This window comes from Aythya ferina (assembly GCF_964211825.1).
Source record: "Aythya ferina genome assembly, chromosome: 8".
NCBI lineage: Eukaryota > Metazoa > Chordata > Aves > Anseriformes > Anatidae > Aythya > Aythya ferina.
In genome coordinates, this window is record NC_140304.1 from 31,585,925 (window position 1) to 31,609,706 (window position 23,782).

At 42.3% G+C, this 23,782-nt stretch overlaps 1 protein-coding gene across 3 annotated transcripts in view; it reads right to left on the bottom strand.

Moving 5' to 3' along the window:
* JAK1 (Janus kinase 1) overlaps positions 1 to 23,782 on the bottom strand; it is a 55,056-nt gene that overhangs the window by 13,147 nt on the left and 18,127 nt on the right. Inside the window, exons 1-11 of one of the 3 annotated variants that reach the window (XM_084527429.1) lie at positions 23,258 to 23,305; positions 16,799 to 16,878; positions 15,587 to 15,785; positions 13,170 to 13,293; positions 8,075 to 8,228; positions 6,637 to 6,800; positions 5,746 to 6,088; positions 4,054 to 4,227; positions 3,121 to 3,278; positions 2,312 to 2,435; positions 1,444 to 1,630 (exon numbers count right to left, since the gene is read on the bottom strand). In XM_084527429.1, the coding sequence (XP_084383555.1) occupies positions 1,444 to 1,630; positions 2,312 to 2,435; positions 3,121 to 3,278; positions 4,054 to 4,227; positions 5,746 to 6,088; positions 6,637 to 6,800; positions 8,075 to 8,228; positions 13,170 to 13,293; positions 15,587 to 15,785; positions 16,799 to 16,804 (1,633 nt within the window). In that variant the 5' untranslated portion in view covers positions 16,805 to 16,878; positions 23,258 to 23,305. Of the gene's footprint in view, positions 1 to 1,443; positions 1,631 to 2,311; positions 2,436 to 3,120; positions 3,279 to 4,053; positions 4,228 to 5,745; positions 6,089 to 6,636; positions 6,801 to 8,074; positions 8,229 to 13,169; positions 13,294 to 15,586; positions 15,786 to 16,798; positions 16,879 to 23,257; positions 23,306 to 23,782 lie in introns of those variants that run through there. The other 2 variants (XM_084527427.1, XM_084527428.1) reach the window with 2 other exon arrangements.

Here is a 23,782-nt window from a genome sequence, read left to right on the forward strand (position 1 = left end):
TCTCTTCAGGGAGAGGCATCGTTAGAGCCAAAAGCCTTACACGTTAATGTTGTCTTCCTGCATCTGACAGCTGGTGTTATTTATTACGATACAATGGTTTTAGATGTCTGTGTGCACCTGGCCCTCCCAGTACTGGCAGCATAACATGTACGTGCATCAGGATTAAACCACAGTCTAGCACCTGAAAACAATCTGTTAACAGACCCTGCGCTGGAAATACTCTCCTCTTTCTTCAGGCCCTAAGCATCTTTGTGAATAACCAATTAAACAGACAGATTCAAAATAAAATTAAAAAAAAAAAAAAAAAAAAAAAACAGGGAAGAAACAGAATAGGGAACAGCAAAGACAACGCACTGGGACCAATTGAAGTTCAGAGATGCGCTGTCATGCCAAAAGCTGAGGAGGGCAGAAAACTCCTTGATCTGCTTTACTTATTTTATTCTAAATACAGCTGCCAAAATTTAATTGAAATGTCAAAATGTTTAACCTCTCCATGCTCCAGACAATTGACTACATTCTTGAGAAGTGCTGAAAAACTCAAACGAGCTACAAAATGCTCTACGACCTTCTAAACAAGCAGGTAGTGAATGCAGCTCAGTTATTCCCCTTATTCTAACAGGAAACCATTATCTGATCAACACAACCACGCCACTGTGTGTTTCCTTTCATAAAAAATTCAGCTGCAAGACACTTACAGCTTACAGCTGTTTTAATAAGTGTTGGCATTAACAGTTTAACAAATGTACAGTTGTCCCAGTCATCTAAAATCTGATCTCACAGACAAATCTACTGATTTCAAGGGTGCTCGGCTTGAGAACAGCTCCAGACAAAGCTTTCCCCACTGCTCTGTGAAGATTAATAAAATAAACAACACATCATAATGACAGCAAATAAGCTTGAAACCAAAGGTTGCCACGCAACAAGCTGCAGGTTGCAAACCTCCTCTGCTGGAACAACATAACGTGATGCACGGCGGCACTGCCTGGCGTACGTGACTCAGTGGAGAAAAGGAAGAACCTTATATGGTCCCTGCTCTGACACAACATGACTCCGAGTCAGCTGTGACATTTTCTTTTTAAACAAATCTAGCGCTCTGCCTCTGCCATCGATACTGCAGAGGCCAGTTGTTTAGGTGCAAAAAGGCAAACCACTGTCATTAGAAAAGTTCATCCAAACAAGGCTCTTGAGAAGCACCAGCCTGTGAGAATCCTCTACTGAGCATGTAGCACTAAAAGGAAACCCCTAAATTCTTTTTTTCACAGCATTTGCTTTTGCTTTTTGACAAGATCCCCAAACACAGAGAAGCAAGAAACTTTTTAAGTAAAAGAAGAGCTTGATGCACGAATACAGAACAAACAGAGGACACTAAAAATGCCTCCAGTACTGAAGCTTGTTTTCTTTCAACAACAAAGTTTGTAGTTTCTCTTAAGGGACAGAGACTACCTCTCGGTTTTGGTTGGCAGCACCTCTTCAGTGTAAAGCTTATGTTGTCTGTCCGAAGTATTTGTCCTTTAAGGTGATCCATCAGCTCTTTTAGGGATGCGAAAGATTTGTTTGAACCATGTAGGAAGTACCCGCCTTTTTTCACCTCAATCTGGAAGTTCTTGTACTGGATTGAACTATTTATCATCTGGAGAGAGTGGGGAAAAAAAAAAAAAAAAAAAAAAAGGAAAATACTGATCACTAAAGTGAAAGAACATTTGTAGGAGTTTATAAAGCCATAAAGCCTCTGAAATTACTTCTCGGAAGAATTAAACACTTGCTCCTACGCTAGCTAGGTTCCTCTAATCAAACTTCAACAAAGCAGGAGAAGGCCCTGGAATTCCCATAACCTTCAGCCCCAAGAAGGCTCATAAAAACAGAGTGCTACATAAAGGTGCAAACTTTTAACAGGTCCAAATTACAGCTTCTGTGTTCTGCACAGCCTGAGGGCATTCAGAAGTCCTGACTCTTCAGAAGAAATTTTCTTCCATGCTCAAGAAGCGTTCAGTAAGTTGCAGTGAAAAATTCTGTATGCCACTCTCCCAGAGTACGAGTTAAACAAGCTTAATTTGAACCATGTTCATGCACAGTTCTATTGCTATCAACCGAAGTGTTCTGGATGTAACAAAACATATTTGTCAGAGACAGCACAAGAGTCTGGGGAAAATAAAGCTATGAATACTAGTGTCCACCCCCCGCTGCATCAGCTGTCAAAGAAAACTAAGATGAACCGCCCTAAAGAAGATAAATATAACATCGTGGATTACAGGGAGCCACTGGTCTTTAGCTCATTACCAGATTACTGCTGGGAATGCCACACCTGACATACCTCTGAGCCTTCGAAACAAGTCACTGTCATGAGGATGTGGTTAAAGTTCGTGCAGCTCCATCTCAACACGTACATTCCTGCTTCATTTCCTTCCTGTCGCAGTTTGTTGATGGCATATTCGGTGCTGAAAGAGTCAACGTGCAAATGAATAAAACCATCAAATGAGCAGTTACATCCAAAAGCTATTATTAGTAAATACACGGGATAGTAATCCTAAATTTGGAACAAAAACATATCATCGTAACTTACAAATATTTATACTATTATTAAAACATAATTTGTCTGCATTGCACATGCTCACATTTTTCTGCATAACAGCAAGGGAGGATTTATTATGTTCTTGCATGCTGAGTGGGGAAACTGCTTCCAACACAGTGCACATGTAAGTTCTCTTAAACACAGAAGGAAAAGCCAGAAACATGGACAGATAGGAAAATAATTCATTCAGCAAATTAAAAATAAAAAGCAAAGCTTTGTACATCCATCCAGGGACTCCCAGGGTCAGCACAGATAAGAGTAGAGTTTACCTTTGTGTACCTAAAATATTCCCATCTGCTCAGCTGATGATTACCTTTATAGTTATTAGTGAAATAAGTCTCAAAACACTCCTACATTGATGAGGAGAGAAATTATGATATAATTTTTTCTTCTGATTATATAAAAAAAGTTATCCTACAACCTCCTGGTAACTAATTCTGGCCATTACAGAAACCTTTCCAGAAAGCCAGATTTCCTCAATGGATTTAATATGCAGCAGAATTAGTGGACTAATTCAAGTGGGTCAATTAAAATCGAACCATTTTACTAACCAAATGGGTCCGTGGCATCCATTTTTTATGTTGTGCTCGATCAGTGGGGGAGCCACATCTGTGCAGAGATAATGGTGGGCATCTGCTGTAAGTCTGAAGTATCCATCTATCAGCGATGCAAATGACAAGGCCTCATCATGTGAGGACAGTTTTATTTCCTAAAACAAACAGATATTTTAGTCAAGAATTCTTACAGTTTTGTTCAAGTATTTCAGAAATATCTAGCAATTCATTCACAGTGAGTAAAAAATTGTGCAGAAACACATGATAGAAAACCATACACATTTAGGAGGCCAACAGTGACCACTCTGCACCCTCCCTACTTATTACTTGCTTGAAACTCATTCCCTGGCATGACTAGTTCTGCTGTAATCCTGGGTGAGATCTGTAACGCAAGCTCTTGCAGTAGTCATTGTGAAACCTCTCAAGTTCAGTACTAGGGCAGGCATGGTGGATTTGAAGCCAAGAGCACTTCGGTAGCTCCTTTCTAAATTCTAACAGCTGACAGCCCACAGAAAGAAAAAACAGGACACTGAAATTAGTGACTCTCCTCCTGACTCTCCTCTCTCCCAGTGTCCCCTCTGCCCTCCCTCTCTGAGCTCCTCTTTCTTGACGCTGCTTTTGGCTGTCCCAGGCTGTACACAGGAAGGCCACGGGCTGAGAAGCACAGCTGGGAGATCAAGAAGAGCTTGGGGAGCTGATAACTCTTACTGGTATGCAGTAGCAAGTGTAGAGAAGTAACTGTCTTCTTCAACTTGCTGCTCTTCTAATTAGCACTTTTGCATTTAAAGGCTGTTGAAGACAGCATATTTAACTACCATTTAAAAGTCCCATTAGGAAATGTTCCCCAAGCAGGTTGTCACCTGTTGCCCAACAATAGTGTGCCACTACAACAACCCACAGGAGGGAAAACTATCCAGGTTTGGTTCTTACCATCCTTTTGTTATCCTGCTTGTTAATGCTCACAGTAGACTCCTTGATGACAATGTGGGTGATTTCAGGGAAATAGGAAAAATTGTTCCATAAATCTCGAATTTTGTGTTTTTCTTCTTCCTTTTTGGTTTTGCCATCAGACTTTTTCTTCTTCTCTTTCTCCGTCTGTACAGACTGCAAATATATTTGGAATAAAAATATATTAAAAACGTTTTTTTCTTTAGCACAGTGCTTTTATTATGAAACAAAAATTCACAACAAACTGATCTTCTACATCTAGTTAATTCTTGAATGCCTTTTGCACTGAATTATCAATTCCGTGATCACTGCCTGTATTGCCAGGACTTACTTCTATCAAGAGCTGTCCATAAGAAAACTTTCACGAGGATGAAAGAAACCAGTTGTTAGCCAGGCAAATTACCTCTCTCACTATGCTAGCAATAATAATAGTAGTAGTACAGGGCTGAAACAGTGCTACTGAAATTTCTGAAGTATGCACATGAAGTACTTTCTGAGCTCAGCCCAAAGCCAGAGCAACATTCTTCTCACAGCTCCTGCCTGAACTTCTGCCGACAGCAGCTGGAAATCTGCATGCAGACCACAATGACACTGGTCACCTCACAGATCAAAGATTACTGAAAACTAGTGCTAACTCCATACTTAAAAAATATAAACGCTCAGACTAAGCAAAGCTTCCTGCCAGTCACTGAATGCTTTTCACTGAGATGAAGTGTTTGGTTTAGCCATTTAAATAAAAATAATCTGCAAATCAGTAGAATCAGGAGCCTTACAAGAAACAGGCTGTACTTCTTGCAAGCTTTTCTTCTCAATATCCGTTCTTCTTTCCCTCCCCCTCATTAATATTATCATTTCAAACAGAAATTCTCCACCAGAGATAATTAGCTTACATCTAAATGTAGTGAAGCACATTTTCTGTGCTACAAAAGATAGCTATCAGTAGGTTTCTCATCACAGTAGGGAACTGAGGCAAGCAAAAAGAGGTCTATTTGTTCATGTATTGTATGTGGAGAAAAACTATAGAATATGCCATAAACCCTTCAAGCACAAAGTACATTTAATATTCATATACACAAAGTACAAAAGAGGTTAAACAAAGTGAGCTCAGCAGCACTGAAACAAAGGACATCATATAAAATAACACTTGCATGAGAAAGCTGAGCTTTAATGTCACTGTATTCTAACTTACTCATGAAAAGTCTATCAGTATGAGTAATTCTGGCATCTGGGGTTGCCAAACATACAGAAAAAAGCGTAAGCAGACCTTGGTATCAAGACAGAGCACCAAACCATAAGGGCCTCCACATACATTAACCTTTTGTGACTTGAATCTGGTCTGGCAGATACAGTGAAGTCTTCAGTTTTTCTGGTGAAACTTCCAGGTGAAGAGGCTGCCCAGAGAGTATGCGGAGTCTGCATCCTTAGATTTTTCCCAGACCGAAATAGCTAAAGCCCTGAACAAAATGGTCTCGCCTCAGAGCTAACCCTGAGCAGGGGGTTGGACATGACAACTCCTGAGGTCTCTCCCAACTTGAATTATCCTACGATCTATGAAAAGAGCCCTTTTAAAAACGAAAAAGCTGATCTGCAGTGTCTGAGGATCATGTACATTTTTTAGCAGTTGTTATGCCCCCAAAAGTAATCTCAAATTCACATTTATCAAGGGATACTTACATTTGGCTTGAGCCTCCACTGAATTCCATTGTTTCCTGTCACGATGACTTCATATAGTGGAAGGATTTCGTTGTCACCACAATTAAATCTATTTATTTCATTCTCAGATGAAATCAGCAGAGATGAAGTCTCAAAAATTTCTGCTCCATAATATTTAGTCAAAGTCTCCATTGTTGATAAGTATTTAACTTTCAGATCGCGTGGAGACACACTACTGTCACAAATGGTTTTGTTGTTAAACTCTTTAAGGAAATGCTTGAAAACATTATTTATCCGAATCCTGGTTAAGAAATTCCTTTGTCTGATTGTCTTGTTCAAAGTTTCGGGAATATAATGCTTGTAACTAGGAAGAAAAAAAACAGTGTGAGTTAAGACAGTTGAGTCCTAAGTTTTTAACTCTAAAATGTGGTGCTGCCTTACACTTTGAAAGCAAATTATAGAGAACAAGACACAGTAAACCACTGTGCAGTTGGTACTGCAGAAGCAGTTTATGGAATTAGTAGCCAACAAGAATTCAAATAATAACCTTACCTGTAAGGTTTAGAAGCAAATGGATACAGCCCACCCAAATCAGTAACATTAAGTTGCCACTTAACAACAGTACAATTTCTGAATTTATTAACCTGGAATCCTGAATTTCCAGCAAGTATTCAACACATCAGTATGCTGCCTGCACTAGCTGCATCCATTTCATATCATCTTCAGGTAAGAAGTAACTCAAATTTTCTATTACATATCCCAATTGACCAGATTAGGAAGACACAGAGCAGTATTAGTGTTGGAGCTTGTAACTCCCATGTACTCAGACCGTGCAAAGTAAAATGCTTAAGATCCCTTTTGGAAGAGAAGTGAAGCATATCCAGCAGCAAGGAAGAATTTATCCCAACTTACCTGATGTCTTTGGGAAGCTCTGGAAGTTTCAACTTTTTGTTGATGGCATAGTGAGAGATTGCAAGGACAGCCATTCCCAGGCATTCATTTTCAATTTCATGAACTTCTTGATCATTTTTAGGGTCACGGATTGGTGCTAGGCCTTTCACCAAGTCATATTGACCCTTAACAAGGAGAAAAGAAAAAAAAAAAAGATATCAGGTCTGTCATTTGTCACGCTAGCAACCAAAGTCACAAGATCAGAGGCTCTCCTTGAGCAAGAAAAGAGTCACCCAAAACTGAAAGCCATGACAAGAAGGGGTAGAGGAAGAAGATAAGAGCTATGCAGTAAGATGCCATCTTCTCTTAGACCAATGAAACAGGAATGTAGGCAAGCACTAGTTATCCCACAAAGCCTGCCTACTCGAGAAGAAACATCAACACTTGTGCCTGAGAAAAAGTTTCTTAAAATGATGATTTGTGGAACAGGTGGAATCATTGCAAACATCATCACAGCACATCCATCCCATACACAGTCTCTATCGTCTGGCAATATTCACTAAGGTCCCTACTCATTGTTTTTACCTTTTTTGCTGGCAATCAGAACAGAAAAAAAAAAGACAAAAACACTTTGCAGCATGTTATATGCTGATATAAAACAAGGCACAAATTAGGTAGATTTCACAAAAGAAACCCTTTGCTTCTTACTACTTTAGAATGCAAGTGGTACCATTAAGATGTATTTCTAGCTGTAGCTACCTGGGCATTTTCTCACAGTGTGCTTTCACAGCAGAACAATTTTCGATTAGGAACACAAGCTTGCTGAAATAGAAACTGCACCTACTTGCCACGACCAGCACGCAGCATGCCACCAGCAACTGGGAGGCACAACGGAAGGAAAGAAAAACTGCATGCAAGCAGGCTGTGTGACAATGAGGGTGGTGAGGCACTGGAACAGGTTGCTCAGAGAAGCTGTGGATGCCCCATCCCTGGAGGTGTTCGAGGCCAGCTTAGATGAGGCCCTGAGCAACCCGATCTAGTGGGTGGCATCCCTGCCTATGGCAGCAGGGTTGGAGCTAGATAATCCTTGAGGTCCCTTCAAACCCAAGCCATTCTATGACTCTATGGATGGCATCACATGCACAATTTTCACAAAAGAAAAGGTATAGCATTTATATAAAAAACAGTTAAAAAAGCAACTGTGTTGTAAAAACATAGCCTGTGGCTACATTTTTGGACTGTGAAACAGTTTTCGTTACATGTTCTGCACATGGCCTGGTTGTTCTCCATGAGCAAATTCTCTTTTCTCCATGTAGTATAAAGTATGACCAATGCCAACATGTAAGGTCAAACACACATTAAAGCTTGAAAAAAAGTTCTTTAAAGCAGACAAATTCTACTGGATCAAATAATTGTTGTGTTAGTGGAATGGCACAGACACTTGCATGCAACCTCTTACCTGTGCAAAGATGTATTCTAATGAGTTTGCATCAAGGATCGGGGTTCCTTCTGGAACATGCTTCTTCTCATAGGAGTTTTTTGACTTCTTTGGTGAATGCCTCCACACGGAGGGTTCATTTTCACTAGTCCCATGCCAGTTTGTAAAGTAGTATCTTGCAAGAAAAAGAGAAATAAACTTTAAAAATCCGGGAGAAAATCCTCAATTTATATTAGATACATATTCTAAACTTGCAAAACAAAACGAGGTACATGCCAAAAACCTTCAGTCTTCTGCCTCAGTGTAAGAGACTATGCCTCTGCTGTGCATTAACCAATAGTTGATATTTGCATTCCAAATTAAAATGACTCATCTGAAGGGTTAACACGGCTTCAGACCTCCTCCTCTGCAACCACTGAGTGCCTCCCTCCAGGCCACAGCTGGAAGCACTGGAAGCTATGCACTGGAATTTCTGCTTCCCTTTGGTTTTGGATGGAGATGGTGAAAACGACACTAATTCAAATCATCCAGCTTTAAAGGGACACAGTCCATCTTCTGTGTGTTTAACAAATAAGCTTTTTACTCTATCTGCACACAAGGCTTTTTAAAAACCTGCTAAAAGAGTTGGCATCTGCTGCAAACGAATGAAATTGTTGAGATCAAGAGTCTGTCAGAAGCTTTTGAAAAATCTTTGTCTGAATTGCTGCAGAGATTTCTTTCTGAGTTCTATTAAGATTGTAAATCACATAAAGCTTAGTTAAATCTGGTTTGAATCAATGTGCCTTTTGCAAGAGTTCACGCCTTGCACGTGATCATGACGTACTTACAATTAAAAGGTTACAGGAGAGCAGATTTACCCAGCCGCTATGTAGGAGGGATTTCTGTTCAAATACACCACTAACTCCAGAGAAGCATTCGGCACTACCCAGAGCAAACAATGCAGAAGTACTTACTAATACAAAGGGAGGTGCAAAAGGAGGCTTTCCTGACGGACAGTGACCACAGTGAGCTCCACAGAATTCTTGACATTTGTTACCACAAATTCTTGACAGCTAAGGTTTTAACGTCTGCCTAAATGTGCCATCAAAGTCATAAGGAGCTCGTGTGACCAAAATAACACTAAATTGAGATCAACTTACAAAGGAAAAAGACAAATGAATGTGAAAGGTAATAAGCACTGCACACAAAAGCAGAAGTAAAGAAAATGGAGTGGAAAAAAACTAAGTTATATCCAACTCCTGACCTGGAAATACACATTTTTTGTATTGAAAGAAAAAGCGGAATAGATGAAGTACCTTATAAACTACAGGCACATTTGAAAATCAGAAATAACAAATCTGTTTAAGTAACAAATCATAATGTTGCCCGGTTTCAATTCGAACGTAACACAATAAAAATTGCAAGAGGCGTATCCTGGAAGACAGGAAGAGAGCAAGCAGACAGCAAATCAGTCAGCAAATGCTTACGAACGCTACAGGACAGGACAACCCTCATGCAAGTGTGCACGTTCTGAAATACGTGACTAGAATTTCATGATTTGTCTCTGACCAGAATGGGAGCTCGTGGATTGAGTCCCAGTTCTGCAGGGGTCAAGGTTGGTGTGCAGATTCAGGATCTTAAAGAGCAAAAGAAAATCTGTGTTCTTAGTTTGGGACCACGTGTTTTCATCACGTATCTGCACAGTAAGTTGACTACCCATATAAAAAATTATCAATTAGTCTTAAAGATACTCTCTGTATCATGTTTCTGTCCTCTCTTTCTTTTTAATAAGTCCTTTTAAGACCCAAAAAGCTTACGTACATAGCATGGGTAGGAACACCAACACACAACTACGGTAAAAACTCCCAACACATCCTGTAAGATACTGTAAGATACCAAATCCTTTGATTTATGCACAAAAAGCAAAAGGAAAGCAAATCCTTCTGCCTCCAGGAAATTACTTTTTTTCCACATGCTACTTTATAAAATGACTGATAATTAATAACACCAATTGTTTTGTTATTTCCTGAAAACAATTATGGGCAAGGTATCGTGTATTGTTTGTAACTGAGTGAAGAATTTGTTCCTTTACCTATTAGACTGCCATGATTAAAACAAGACTTATAAATTGCAATAAAAATTAAAGCCCCATTGTTTGTGGAGCCATATAAACAAAGCAGGAGAGCCTCTGCCTTGAAGGGACTGATTGATTTGTGGCAAGGAGAGAAAGATGATTATTATTCCACTTTCAAAGGCAGAAATGGGAGCACAAGCTTTTGGATTCAGAAGTCCTGCAGAAGACCTGGAAAGGAAATCCATTCAGTCTGGCCAAGGAGTGGTGAAATGCTGGAAGGGCACCTGCTCTTTCTTCTCTTTCACCTGTGGGTGACTCTGACAACCCTTCTTTCCCAGATTTCCAAAACCCATGCCTTGGGTCCCTTTGCCATGCCAGCAAACACTGCTACCTCTGGCTTAAACACCATCCAGCTATGAAATAGTTAAGCTTGTGAGCTAATTCATCAGGATATTACAAAATACTGTGGTTTCTTATGCTGTAGGCTCCTTTTTCACTTGATGCAAATATGGGTCCTGTTACAAAGTTTCTAGTAAAAAGCAAGTCCTTTCAAAATAGCACCAAGAGTATACTAAGCAGCATGGATTTTCCAGGGAGAAGAGGAAGATGGGAAGTCCATGCTATCAGAAATGCAACACAAAGCTTTCAGCAGTGGAAGAAAAATCTAACATCTAAAAGCATCTCAGACTACTAAGTCACATACCTTCCTTTTCTATAAATACAATTTCAATAGGAAAAATCAAACCTATCAATTCAATGAAATTTCAGAAGTAACGTCAACATACAACTGATTTAGTCTCGGAATGATTATGTACAATCTAATACAGTGCACTGTTGAAAAAGCCCAGCCTGCTTTCCTTTTTCAAAAGGAATTATGCCTCTTGCAGAGCTCTGAATAAACATTTATTTAGAGAAGAGTTTCACAATCCTGTGCTGTTCATAATTCCTCAGTGCTCAGCCCTCTCTCAGTTCAGGTTTCCAAGCCAAGACACCAAATAGACAGTAAATGAAAGAAAGGAAAACCCCACTTCACCAAGGCACTGCAGTATTGCTGGGGAGACACGAATCTCTAGATTTTAGCACCTCAATTTAGGGAAGCTCCCGGAGTGAGTCCTCATCACCCATCCAAAGCGGAAACATACAAACTCCAAACACAGTGGAAAATATTTTTTAAGAATTAAATTAAAATTAAATTAACAACAAAGCATCAAACTTCTAATCAAATGATTAAATTCCCACAATTATATGTTTAAAATACCCTCTTTTTTTCTGCAGAGAAGAGCAGACCTCATCAAAGAATTCCAGTATCAGGGGAAAACGTCCCAGATTCAGATTATACGAATAATTTATTATTTTTTATTATCAGTATACTGTTAATCTGACTCATCTCTTAAAGCAAGAAAAGGCACTTAATGCCCTGTAACAAGCTTTTACAGTCCTCAAAGCTTTCTTTAAAGAGTCACTCAATTCCACTCTTGTAGGGTGTTTATCTGCCAAACTTAATCACAGCTGCTTAAATCCAAGATTAGCTGAGGTTAAGTCATTAATGCTGCTAATAACAGCATTTATGCAGTGTTGCAGAAAAAAGAAAATACTATAGTACCCTCTTCCTCTTTTAAATACAGGTATCAGTACCATGATTCTTTGAAAAGCAAAGATCTTTTTGTAAACTGGCAGTACTTTTTTTCTCATAACAATTCATCCAATAATAGTAACAATTCCAGTATAGCACAAGTTGTAACCAGAATTGGAATATTTTACCGTTCAAAGATCCCATTTACAAAGTTTTCTTTTCATATCTGCATAAGCAAAGTGGCTGCTCTTCTCCAACAAGCTTAGAAAACAGTTGGGATGCACAGCCTGAGGCTTACATGTGCCAGTTCCCTCATGTGCAAGTGATAGTGATTATCAGGAAAAAAAGATATCACAACGCATACAGCTATATGAGCACCCAATTTTAGAAATGTTTTTCTCTGTAGCCTAAACTGACCATATATGTGAGTATTACATTTTATGCCAAGGAGGGGTGTTACACAGAAGCTTATTTTCTTATAGTTGTTCCGTGAAGAATCAACAAAAACGTGATGATTAGTGCGCTTGCTTCAGGAAGATGGGCAAAGTTTCAGAAAGTTCAGAAACTTCAGAAAGTTTCTAGACTAATTATTCCTAAAAGCAAAGCTTTTTCTATAGATTTCTCTCCTACGCTGCAAACTTAAAGCTCATACTGATGCAAGAAGAATAGTCAAAATAAAAAAAAAGGGAAAAAAAGCAACATAACGTGCAGAACTGGATTTCTATCAAAATAGAATAACGAAAAATATATCAAAAAGGAGGGACATCTTTCCTTTAGCTAGTGAATGTGGCAGTGCTCAAGAGCTGTCAATTCTGCTGCTTTCACTTCGCAGTGGATGAGAGCCAGTACGCCCATTCTGCCCCATGTATCTCAACAGGGAATGTGCTCTATTCTTACATCACCCCCTGAATTTCAGCCCCTTGGTATGCGTGGAGGATAAAGATCCTGCCAACACCGGCTTTGATTTTCTGATGCTTTCTCCCGTCTAGTAACTGCCACCCGCAGTCAGGCCACATGGATTCCCCTGCAGTCCTAGAGGAGAATTTCAAAAGCAACAGCGTGTGGCTTTCTCCTTTCAAGCTAAAAGCAAAATTCCCATTGACTTCAGCAGGAGTACAGTTCACTGCGAACACTTCAAATGGAAATTGAAACATGCAAACTACTGATATGATAAAACATTTCTGAGCCATTTTTTTCAATTTAGCTGTTATACAGTTCAGTCACCTACTGTTTCGTGGATATGGGTTCTTGTGGTTTTCAGCTTCTGGGGTGTTTTTCAGGGTTATATAGCAAAGATGAAAAAAAATCAGGAGACGTTTAAAGCTTTTCCTGTTAATCTCTTATCTATGGTGTGAAGAGCAAGCTGCTGCTTTTGGTTTTACTTTTTAGTTTCTTTAGTGAGTTCAGTAGTATGAATTACAGGGTCTATCTATTGTTAAGACAAATGCTCCAGTCCCCAAATAATCGTTTTTCAGATGTTTTACACTTACCTCATCCGATAATGCAGCCGGTGAGAAGTTTTTTCATCTATCTTAAAGACCTGGTTTGGTGCATACCAGAGCTTTTTGTTCTCATCAAACAGTGCAAAGAGATTATGGCACAGAGGAGATATAGCTGTCAGAGGAAAGAAAGCAAGCACGTGAATTCACAAGGCCACAAGACATATGCACAACTTAAAATATAAATACATCAATTAATTATCTGATCTTGCAAAATATACCATAAAAAAAAAAAAAACTGACACAAGGATTAGTTTAAAGCAGTTATTAGAAAGATAAGACCAAAGGGGAACTGCAAACTGTGTACTGGTTGACTCCACTTACTGCATTATGTATTAAACAGCCTGACATTTCTATTAGCTATTTCTACCGTGGAATTTATTTTGGAAGTTAATTTTGCCAAAGGTCTGAACGTAAGAGGAAAAGCCTTTAAAAAATTCACCTTTTCCAAATCACAGAAATGGGTGTTTTAACAGAACCAATAGCAATACCACAACTTTGTTCTCAGTTTTACTTTATTAATGAATTTTGCTCCCATAGCTGAAGGAGAAGGTTTTAGGAAAATGATCAAAATCCCCTTCTCGTTAGCAGACAGGCAGAAAGCATAACGTATCATTTTTCCATTCTTTGCTAATTCAACAGAGGGTTTTCCAACAACGAACAGACTTTAACTTGTAGGTCTAGGCTGACCTGCTTTAACCTTTGCCTTTACACCATCCCAGAGAAAAACAAGTGGTATGTTTACAGGACTGCCTTTGTTTGAATTCCTTGCTTCAGCTTCCTGTTCAATAGGAGGCAGTGCCTTTTTGCAAAAGCCCCGTCCAGACAAGCAGCTCTGTCCCAGAGAGCACTAAAACATGTGCTTAAGTGCTGTTCTGAATCAGGGTCAACTGCCGAGCACATCGTTCAGGTCCTACAGAACTCAGTGAAACCAATTCTGCTTCAAATTTGTGTGAGAGTGCGAAAAAAGAAGAGAAACCAAGGAAATAAAACCTGAACTACCGAACTGCAAAGTTCACAGAAGATGGGGCTGGACACCCACTACTTCCAGACGGCCAACCAGCAGCACGTAGATGCCGTCGGTGGTTTAACTACTACGTAAGCAGTGATTTACAGCAGAGATCAGCATCACAGGCTTGCTGAAATGGGTAAGGCTTTTGTCCTTCACACGCACTTGTTGTAGACTTAGCAAAGACCAAGAGAAGGCAGAAAGAAGTTCCCTTAAGGAAAACTTCACCTAAAGTCATTTCTTTAAAAGTTTTTAACTTTCTAACAGAAATCACTGGCTGCAGTTGCACAGTATACAGGCTTGCACCTCTACAAAGAGCAGCAGCTCACAGCTCTTACATGCTGACACAAACAGGTTTTAAGTACTCCTCATTCTCATTAAAAGTACTCAAAAACAATATGAGTACTTATTTGATGAGATCTGTCCTTCAGATTCCTATCATTCCTGTCTGTAGAATGAAAGAGACGTAAGTAGGTAAATGAACTGGAGGGTGCTCAATCTCACAAGGACCAAGATGGCGTGGGAAAAGAAAATACTGCAAAACTACAGAAAGCTTATGCCCAAAGAGGCAGTTAGATGTTTATACAGCTGGATTTACTACTCCCGTATCAGCTGAGCAGTGTTTAGTATTCCAGGAACCTTGAGACACAAAATTCAGGGGGATAAAAGAACCTCAGAAGTTCAGAAGTGTAAATGCAGAAGTACACTACACCTAGGATTCACGAGGCTTAAACATGGATTAAATAGACTGATCCCAGCAGAATTATACAGATATTCAAGCATTTTGCTGAGTCAAGAAACACAACGGCAAAGCAAGAAGTTTTCATTATACATTTCTGTATTACCAGGATTGTGCACAGTTATGGTAATCTTAACTAGACACACACTAATCTTAACTGGTGAATTATTAATACTACAGACGTTGTAATTCTGCAAAGAAGTGTCAGGCAACAAAAGAGAAAATTAAAACCGGGAAAGCAGCAAATGGATAAATTTTCTCCAATTAGCCCTCTCCAAAATAACATGGAACAGATCTTGACGGGCTTACCATCTAGTATAAGGTAAAAACAGCTTTGTGTAACATATTTGCACACTGTGTCTCCTCTTCTCCTATAAGAAGCCTAATCAATCCCACTAAAAGAAATCAGTACTCGTATCTGCCAGAAACCAGGGTGAGAGATCACCATTTTACATGAATCTCAAGAAAGTCCCTTCCATTTCTTTTACTCTAAACAGTTTGAGAACTGCCCGAGCAGACCCTTGGAAAAGGTTTCCACCCTAGACTTTGTATCATGCTTACTTTTTCTACACTTACTGACCGATGTGCAGAGAAGGAATTATCACTTTTAATGCTGTCACGCCTTGTCACTGAAAACTCCTACAAAATCCATATACTCACAACACTTCCGGGCAGCTTCAATGCACAACTCTTCCGAGGTAAACTCGCCACTGGTATACCGAATGGGATCTTCATCTTGCAGGTAGAAGAGTATTTCTAAACCCTGATGCTGAGCTTCCAGGTTTACTTCGCTCTTCTTCGTGCTCCTCATTTTTGCACAGAAAGCCATGGCTTTGCAATCTTCTTTTACATTTAGATACTGAAAGTGGAGGAAACATTTAAAGAAAACATGACGAAGGAGAGTTTGATTGATTTAGTTCCATATTTTTAATTGCCAGTTCAGTAGCAAACATTCCAAAACACAAATTTCCATATTAAAAAAAAAAAAAGACAAAAATAAAAAATTTGACTGGAAGTAGACTATTTAGGTCATAGAATAAATAAAATGCAATTCATAGATAAAATTAGAGATTGCTTGAAGGTACAAAATTGAAGGCTCAGTTTGGCTCATCCTTATTTCTTGTGAAAATATTTGTCAGTACACAAATGTGTTGCTTAGGAAGGTTACTGAATACTGTGATGAGCTAGGCACAGCATTTCTCAATCTTTTCATATTGGTAACCTGATTATTCAAAGCCAACTTTTTTCATAAATGAGGGGAAAAGTGAAAAAATAAATGTCAATGGTTATTCTGTTTCTGGTAACTGCTTCAAATAATTCCCCTCAGCTGAAGTTCTGGTCGTTCCACAACTATTCTGAAAGGTTTCTCTTACTGTAAAGCAGGAATAACTTTCACATCCTTAAGTATCTAACTGATTGAAAAACAATACTTGAGGCTGGCTAACATAAACAGTACAATTTACGTTTCCTTAAAAAAAAAAGTCATCTTCTATTTTTACAATCTATCTTAACAGCTAAATACTTCAGATAACTTTCTCCCATCCTATCCTTTGTTTTTTTGAACTCCTTATACTTTGTGTGTCAGGGTGAAAATGTGGCTTAATGAAAGATCTTTCAGACTGCCAAGAAGGCATACAAGGGAGCTCTGACTCGAAAGGAAAGGCGCACAGCATTTTATACTTGATACTTAAACAGAAAGGGCAGAAAGGAGTTAAGTGACCACAGACTTCATTTACTCTGGGGTCTGTGTTCCACATTTTACTAAACTTCAGTTCAGTTAATAACAAAAGCCCAAACCACCAATTCTGTAGTTTACAAACATAATCCTCCCACCGAAAAACAAACAAAACCAAACCTCAGAACCCAACACACCTGCATTTATGTGACTGTCTGATCCTCTACGCGACTGAAACAGATTATCTTCACGCTCTCCAAGAGCAACTTGTACCTGGCTGGAAAAGAAGAAGAAGTCAGGAATTCCTTTGTACAGTATCAGAGGCACCAAATACATGGTCAGGCTGATAAAAAGCCACACGTGATCAGACAGAATCTTTCCAGTAATGTATCACAGATCCAGATCTAGTCAACCAAATACAGTCAGAGCAAGCGCCCAGGAGTGCAGTCCACACACTCTTCATAAATCTACTAATTCTTTTTGCCTCTTTGGGTGCACTGGTTGAGAGGCAAATAAAAAGCGGGTGGAAAGCCATGATTGTTTTATCATTTTTTCTTATTTTCAGAGCATCACCAATCTGTCTAGTCATGCCCAAAGCAACCCTCAGCTGCAACACCAAAGGAGTATTTTTCCCTTTGCTTCACCTCCATAGTGGCTTTTGAAGTCACTGCATTCTTTGTAACTTTTAACCGAATATTAGCAATCGTAATTATTCGCTAGACCTCCCTTCCAGATTATCAGGTTCTGTTCTTTGCCCTTCTACTCTCCTTTGCTCTGCTGGAGATGCAGAGCCTTGGCTGGGTGGCAGAGGATACGGGGACTGCCCACAGGAGTGAGCATCACTGCCAGGCTCCCATTTCTCTTGGAGGAGCCTTGTTCACAAGGAACATAGCAGTAACTTCCATGCCTTCAGGCAGCAGGGACACCTTCCAAGAGCCTATGTTTTTTTAAGCCTTTCCCATGACCACAAATAACCTCAGTATTCTGGGGCTGCTTTGCAAAACTACCCCCACCCAAAGGTACAGCTTATCGGTATCACCTGAAGCAAACTGGGAAAACATCAATATCTTTTTTTTTTTTTTTTTAATGGTAGGTGTGACACTGCCTGTATTTAATGTAGTGTCTGATGCTGGGGCTGTAAAACCAAAGAGGTGCTAGAGGGATGCTTAAGAAGCACAGGGAAAAGAGTGGGCATCAGTAAGGAGTCTCTCTAGTCCCAGTCCTAATGACAGAGCGTGGGGCATCGGCAAAGGAGCTGGCACATGCGGATGTTCCTCTTCAACGTGCTGGTGTGGTAAATGTTGCCCATCACCCATCCAAGGCTGAAGGACTCCTCCATCTGTACCCTCCATCCCTCCTTTATCTCTTCTCCCCTCTCTCTGCCAACACGTACTTGAACTAAACACATATTGGTTTTGCTGCAACAGCATCGGGCCTTAATCCCACATAGCAGACTTTAAAGATATCGCTTGATAAGCCTTAGGCTTAGTTTGGGGAAAGCCTGGCACGGAACCACACGCCTCCCTTGTGCTTGGAAAGTGCCCAGCAAGCATCACACCATCACAACAAAAATAATATTTAACAGCACAGCACATGTTTACAATTAAATTGCATGTTCCTTTCATCTGTGTCACATTAATGTTAAATTTGAGTTTCTAGACACATTCCCTCAGCAATAATATGGGGAAGAAGTAATTGAGAGCGCAATTACTGGAACAGGCAGACAAGCCAGTAATTATGTCTGCACAGCACCAGAAAATGTAAATGCAAAAGGTTAGGGACGGAGCTGTAATCTAACTGAAAACACTCCCTTTTCAACGACGTATCTTGCAACTGAAACTCAATATATTTTAATGTCTGCGTGGGCACAACATTAAAAAGATTGTCTAGAGGTTTTAAAATGTGAAGGGAAATGTAAAACCATTGCCCTTGCAGATTCATAAATCAAAACTGGTTCTTCTCAACGCAGTGTTCCTTGGTTTTGCTTAATAGCTGCTGCTTGTTGCTAATCGGGGCAGCAATTCCCAGAACAGAGACGAACCACACCGCTGCTTCTTCTGCAGCACGTTTCTGGGGACGAGAGGAGAGCCCAGCGTCCAGCTCGCACCTTGCTGCTCACTACTGAGCCTTCATGAGGAAAGCACCCTGTCAGAAGGGCATGGTGATGGCATGAGAGCCCCACTGAGGCCGGTTCCTTCCCTGCCCCACCTCTCCCTCACAAAATGGCCGGGCTCCTGGCCCCGGCCTGCCTGAGGCCACCACATTCACCTCAGCGCCTCCAGCCCAAAGCCCGCCTCACGCAGCCCTGTCACAGCTTCATGGCAGAAGGACCCTGAGGGGAATTTTAATCCCCTGCCACTTGACAGTTTCAGAGCCTCGGTGGAGCACTGATTTTGGTTTATCTTCTGCAGATTATCTCCCTCCCTCCTGAGCGTTTCGCTGACGAGCCCATGGGCACCCCTGCAGCCCTCCCTCCTCGAGTTCATTCGGCTTGGCTCGCGCCGCGCTCGGCAGGCCTCATCCTGCCCGGCGCCCACACCATCCTCCACAGGCATCACCCGGGGTGGCGGGGACACGATGACAGATGTGCCTGACTCTGCTGGAAGCTGTGTGACTGCACAGCCTTCGCTTTTCCCAGAGCACGTTTCTCTTCGCCGCTCTCTGCTCCTAACGTGACAACGGTCTTCTGCGACGTGCGTTGGCAAGATCCTTAGGGCAAGATAGGAAGGCTCATCCCAGACACCCTCTGCTAACACCACACCTTGAAAGCTGATGTATTAGAGTCTTTTGAGCTCTCCCCTGAGCAAAAGGTTTCTTTGATCACTTCAATCCTGCCCTACCTACACACAGATACTTGCCACCTCCTTGGAAGGCCGTATTGGAGCCGCCGAGTAGCTCAGCTGGCTGGCTGGGAGAGCCAATTCCCAGCCCGGGGCACCCACCAGCAGAGGGGGACAATGACTCATCCTTCTCACAAAGGGTTTCAACCACAAAATTCGTGATTTTTGGTGCACGAGCACGTAAACAGTACCATGGCGTCACAAGTGCCAAAAGTGACATCTAATTTCTTTGGACAAGGTCAACCAACAGACCCAAGACCTGCAAAAAGCCTTCTGTCCTCATACACAGATGAAGACCCCATAAAATTTGGTAGAGGGAATTCTAGAAGGCAGGTTGCTCAAAATCAGTTTGCTTCTGGTCTGCCTACTGAACTATTAAGCCTTAATAAAAATTTGGAAGAAAAGTATCTGGTGAAAACTCCAATTCCTGCCTAAGATGCCGCAGCCAAGATCTTATCAGTAAAAGCAGAACGGTTCAAGCCCAATGTTCCCAGCATTTCTCAGGAAAAAAAGACAAATATACAACATAGTTGAATAACCCCTCCCAAACCCTGTATGCCTCAAAAGTCAAAGAAAGAGAAGGAAGGGGAATAAACGAAATACTTCAAATCTATTTGCCGATCTGTCCCTGATCAGAAGGCAGCTGTCAACACGCCGGCAGGGACGGAGGAACAGGAAAAGCCGACAGGGCTGCGACACCTCCTGCCAAGCTGGCACATTCTGCTGAGAGCCCACGATCTACAAAAAAAACCAGAAACGCAAGAAGCGTTTCCCTAGAATAAGGAAACAGGATTAAGTCGTCAGCTGGGGGATATTTCAAGGTATCAGACACCACAGAAACTGGCTCCGAGCTCCACCAGGCATTTGTAAATATCTCACGTGAGCTCACACGAGGCTCTGGGTGTCCCCTAGCTCTGGTTTCCTACCTGAGCGATGGAGTTGGACACATAAAACGTTTTCCCAGACAAAGGCAACAAATGAAACCTCCACAGGCTCTGAGAAGAAACCCACACAGCTCATGTCCACACTCAAGCGGAGGCAAACCTGTGCGCTGAGACTTGCTTGGACCTGAAAATTAAGTGTTGCTTCCTGCACGTTTTGGGGAGCTGACACGAAAGTGAGACGTGGACGGACGGATGGACGGTGCTGCTGCCCAGATGCAAGGAGGTGCCGGCCCCGCCGCACCTCCCCAGCCATCGCTGCCAGGCACTGGAACCAGCACAGCCAAAGAACTGGAAGCAAAACGCAATGCTGGAAGGCCTGCTTCGGGGACAAAAGTCCCTAAAACACAAGGAGAGGAAAATCCCGGATAATATCTGACCAAACCAGAACTTGGTTTTATGCACTATTTTCAAGCTCTTCCTCTTTTTCTTCTCTCGCAGCCCGCTTTGTTTCTTGTTTCACGAAAAGGACGCAGCCAGGGGATGTTTACGATTGCTTACGCTCACAAAGTAATATGTAGGCTTCCCTAAGATGTTCTTTTTGAAAATCCAAACCCCGTTTATTACTATGAGGTTGCCTTCTGCACTGTATCTGCGTCCTTTCGGTGTATACGCACTATTACTTCACCCTCGTGATGGATGCGCTTGCCGCCTCCTTTTTTCCCACGGGACCCTTTTGCTGAACACACCATTTGGGGTTGGCTTTGTTCTCAAAGGGTTGGTTTTGTCCCCCACGAGCGATGCCGCCCCACACTGTTTACCTCTGCCCTACAAGCAGCGTTATTAATTCCCCTTGGGTTTTTCGATAGTATTCATTCCGCGATGTGACTGATCTATGTTGTAAAACTTTGATTTAAACATCGGGCTGAGAACGCGGGACGGAAATTTTCAGCAAAAATTAGTTAACGTTGAAGATTAGTGAAGTTCTTAAGAAGCGAAAAACGGAGTGCACATGATGGGTAGGTCACCAGCCTTCACTGCACGCACGCTTACACTAACAGATGTGATAGATTTCCATTTTTAGCAATCTAACTCTGAAAAGCAGAGGATGCAGGCTCCTATAGCGTTCACGTACTGACTACTTCAGACCAGACCGAGTGCTTTATGAACCCACTCAGTTGGCTGTCACACTATGAGAACTCAGCGCGCTCATTTCCTGTGCTTTTCCAACTCGATTTCAAAAACTTCTGCGAATTTCATGACATGTCACCTATGTGGGAAGAACATTTTCAGCTCACTCGAGAAGCTGCGTGTTAGTTTACCACGCTTCTTGTCTGGTCTGTCACTGCAGCTGCAGACGTGTGAGCACGCACACAGTCCCGTTTTCCTCTCTTTCCAGCCCAATGCTCCTTCGGACACTAACTGGGCTTCCCGTGGCTGGGCTGGTGTGGAAGGAACAGCAATTCTTAGAGCTTGCTTCTAGACTATAAACTTGTACCAAATCCTTTCTCATCCACAGTTTCTGGTATAATAACACCTTCAAATGATACAGCCTGTTATTATATCCCTTAGCAGTCAGTATTAGGCAGCTTTCAGCTAAAGCAGTACCTCGGAGGTAAATACATCTACGTATCAAGCTTCAACCCACTTTGGAAACCTACTGCACCTACCACACAACGACACGATTTCTGTGTTATCACCATGTAGCCAATGCTCCCGAACTCAGATCACGCACAACCCAGATAAAAGTTCTTTTGTTGTTTTTGTTTTGTTTTGTTTTGTTTTCCCATAAACCGACCAGCTAAAAAAAGCTTGATTACCAAACCGATGCTAACGGGATTGCAGGGGGATTCCAGGCCTGAAGAGGATGGACAATCAGAGATTTTTATTCCTGCCTGGGACATGACACTAATGATCCCTTTCCTTCCTCCGAGTCCCCCCCCAGACCGCTCACCTATGCCCCCTGTGCTGTGCCAGCACGCGGCGGCTCGCCCCTGGCCAGGAGCCACCTCATTTTCCCAGCAGGGAAGCAGGTCTTCAGGAAACTCGGCCTCTTCCTGGTGGCACGGCGCTGATTTCAGGGCTTTCCTCAAGGTCACTTCAGACGCAGGGAAAAGCTTGCGGGACAATCAGCTGACATAGTGAAGAGCTGCACAAATCCACGGTTCCTTGGAAGAGGCAGCGGTACGGGCACGCGAAGCTCGTTGCTTCAGGGCTCAGCTGGCAAGTGATGCTCAGCAGGTCATCGAAACAGGCATGGCAACACCACGTACATGTTTTCAGTGCCTGTCAACAGCTAAAACTCCGTGCAAGACACTGCCACGCAGAAGGAGTGGAAGAAAAAACATATGTTGGTGATACGTGCAGCGAAGAGCCCTGACGTCTCGGGACTTGCTGTACATCTGCACGCTCTCTGCAGGAGCTCCACGTGCCACCATCCATCCAGATCCGCCCTGCTCAGCAATCCCAGCTGCTCGGCAGGGTGCAGGTGCAGGGGATTTGAGCCCCAGCTCCGTGACAGCTGCCCCGTTTCTCCTGGGTATCTATTTAGGCTTAGTACCTACCCAGGGGCATCTCTGCAGCCCGCTTTCACAAAACCACATCACCTTTAGCATAAAAAACACCACCACCTTTAGCATAATACAGCAACAAAATGTCCCTTCAGATATAACAGCCACCTCCATGATCTGCTGGTGCTCCCCATCGGGGGAATCCTACGCTGTATTTATTTCTAAAGAACAGGAGAGCTCAGATTTACCACGATGGCACTCGGACTTCCAAGCCTGCCTCCGATCTTTCGTAAGAAACCAACCCAAACAAGCCAACAGCTGATGCCCAGCAGAGGCAAGACTGCTTAACCAGCACAAGAACACTTCCAGCACGCCTCTTCTGCAGGAGAACAGAGGAGGAGGAGTTCAGCGACGTGCCCACTTACCAGGAAATCAGCGCCGGCGCTGCTAACCAGCCCGGCTCTCCCCCATCCCACTCGGCGGCCTCGAGCACCGGGGGCAGAATGAGCAGCAGTGGTTCCCCCAAATACCAACGGGACGAGTAGGCAGACTTCACACGCTCTACAGCTTTCTAGTTGGGAGCGTATGCAAAACACACCAAGGGGCCGGGACTTCTCAGTGACCACAGAGCTCCTGCAGAGCTACCCCTCGCCGGCTGCTCGCAGACCACTCTCGCGAAGCTCCCGGCGCGGTAACCGCACACGGTCACTTCTCTCGTGCTCAGCCCCGTAGCCACTTCCTTGAGAGCAACTACAGATGTTCTTAACCTTTCTCGTTTTCAAATCACAAAATGGAGACTTTTGTCCCAGTTCTCCCCACCCCCTGCTTCCTGCTCCCCGGCTGCACGTGGTGGCAACCTGGGGGGCACCACCAAGCCCCGTCCCCGTACCGGGGGCACCAGGCCTCGGAGAAGGACTGGGTGAAGGAGGAGGTGTCCCCAAAGCCCAAGT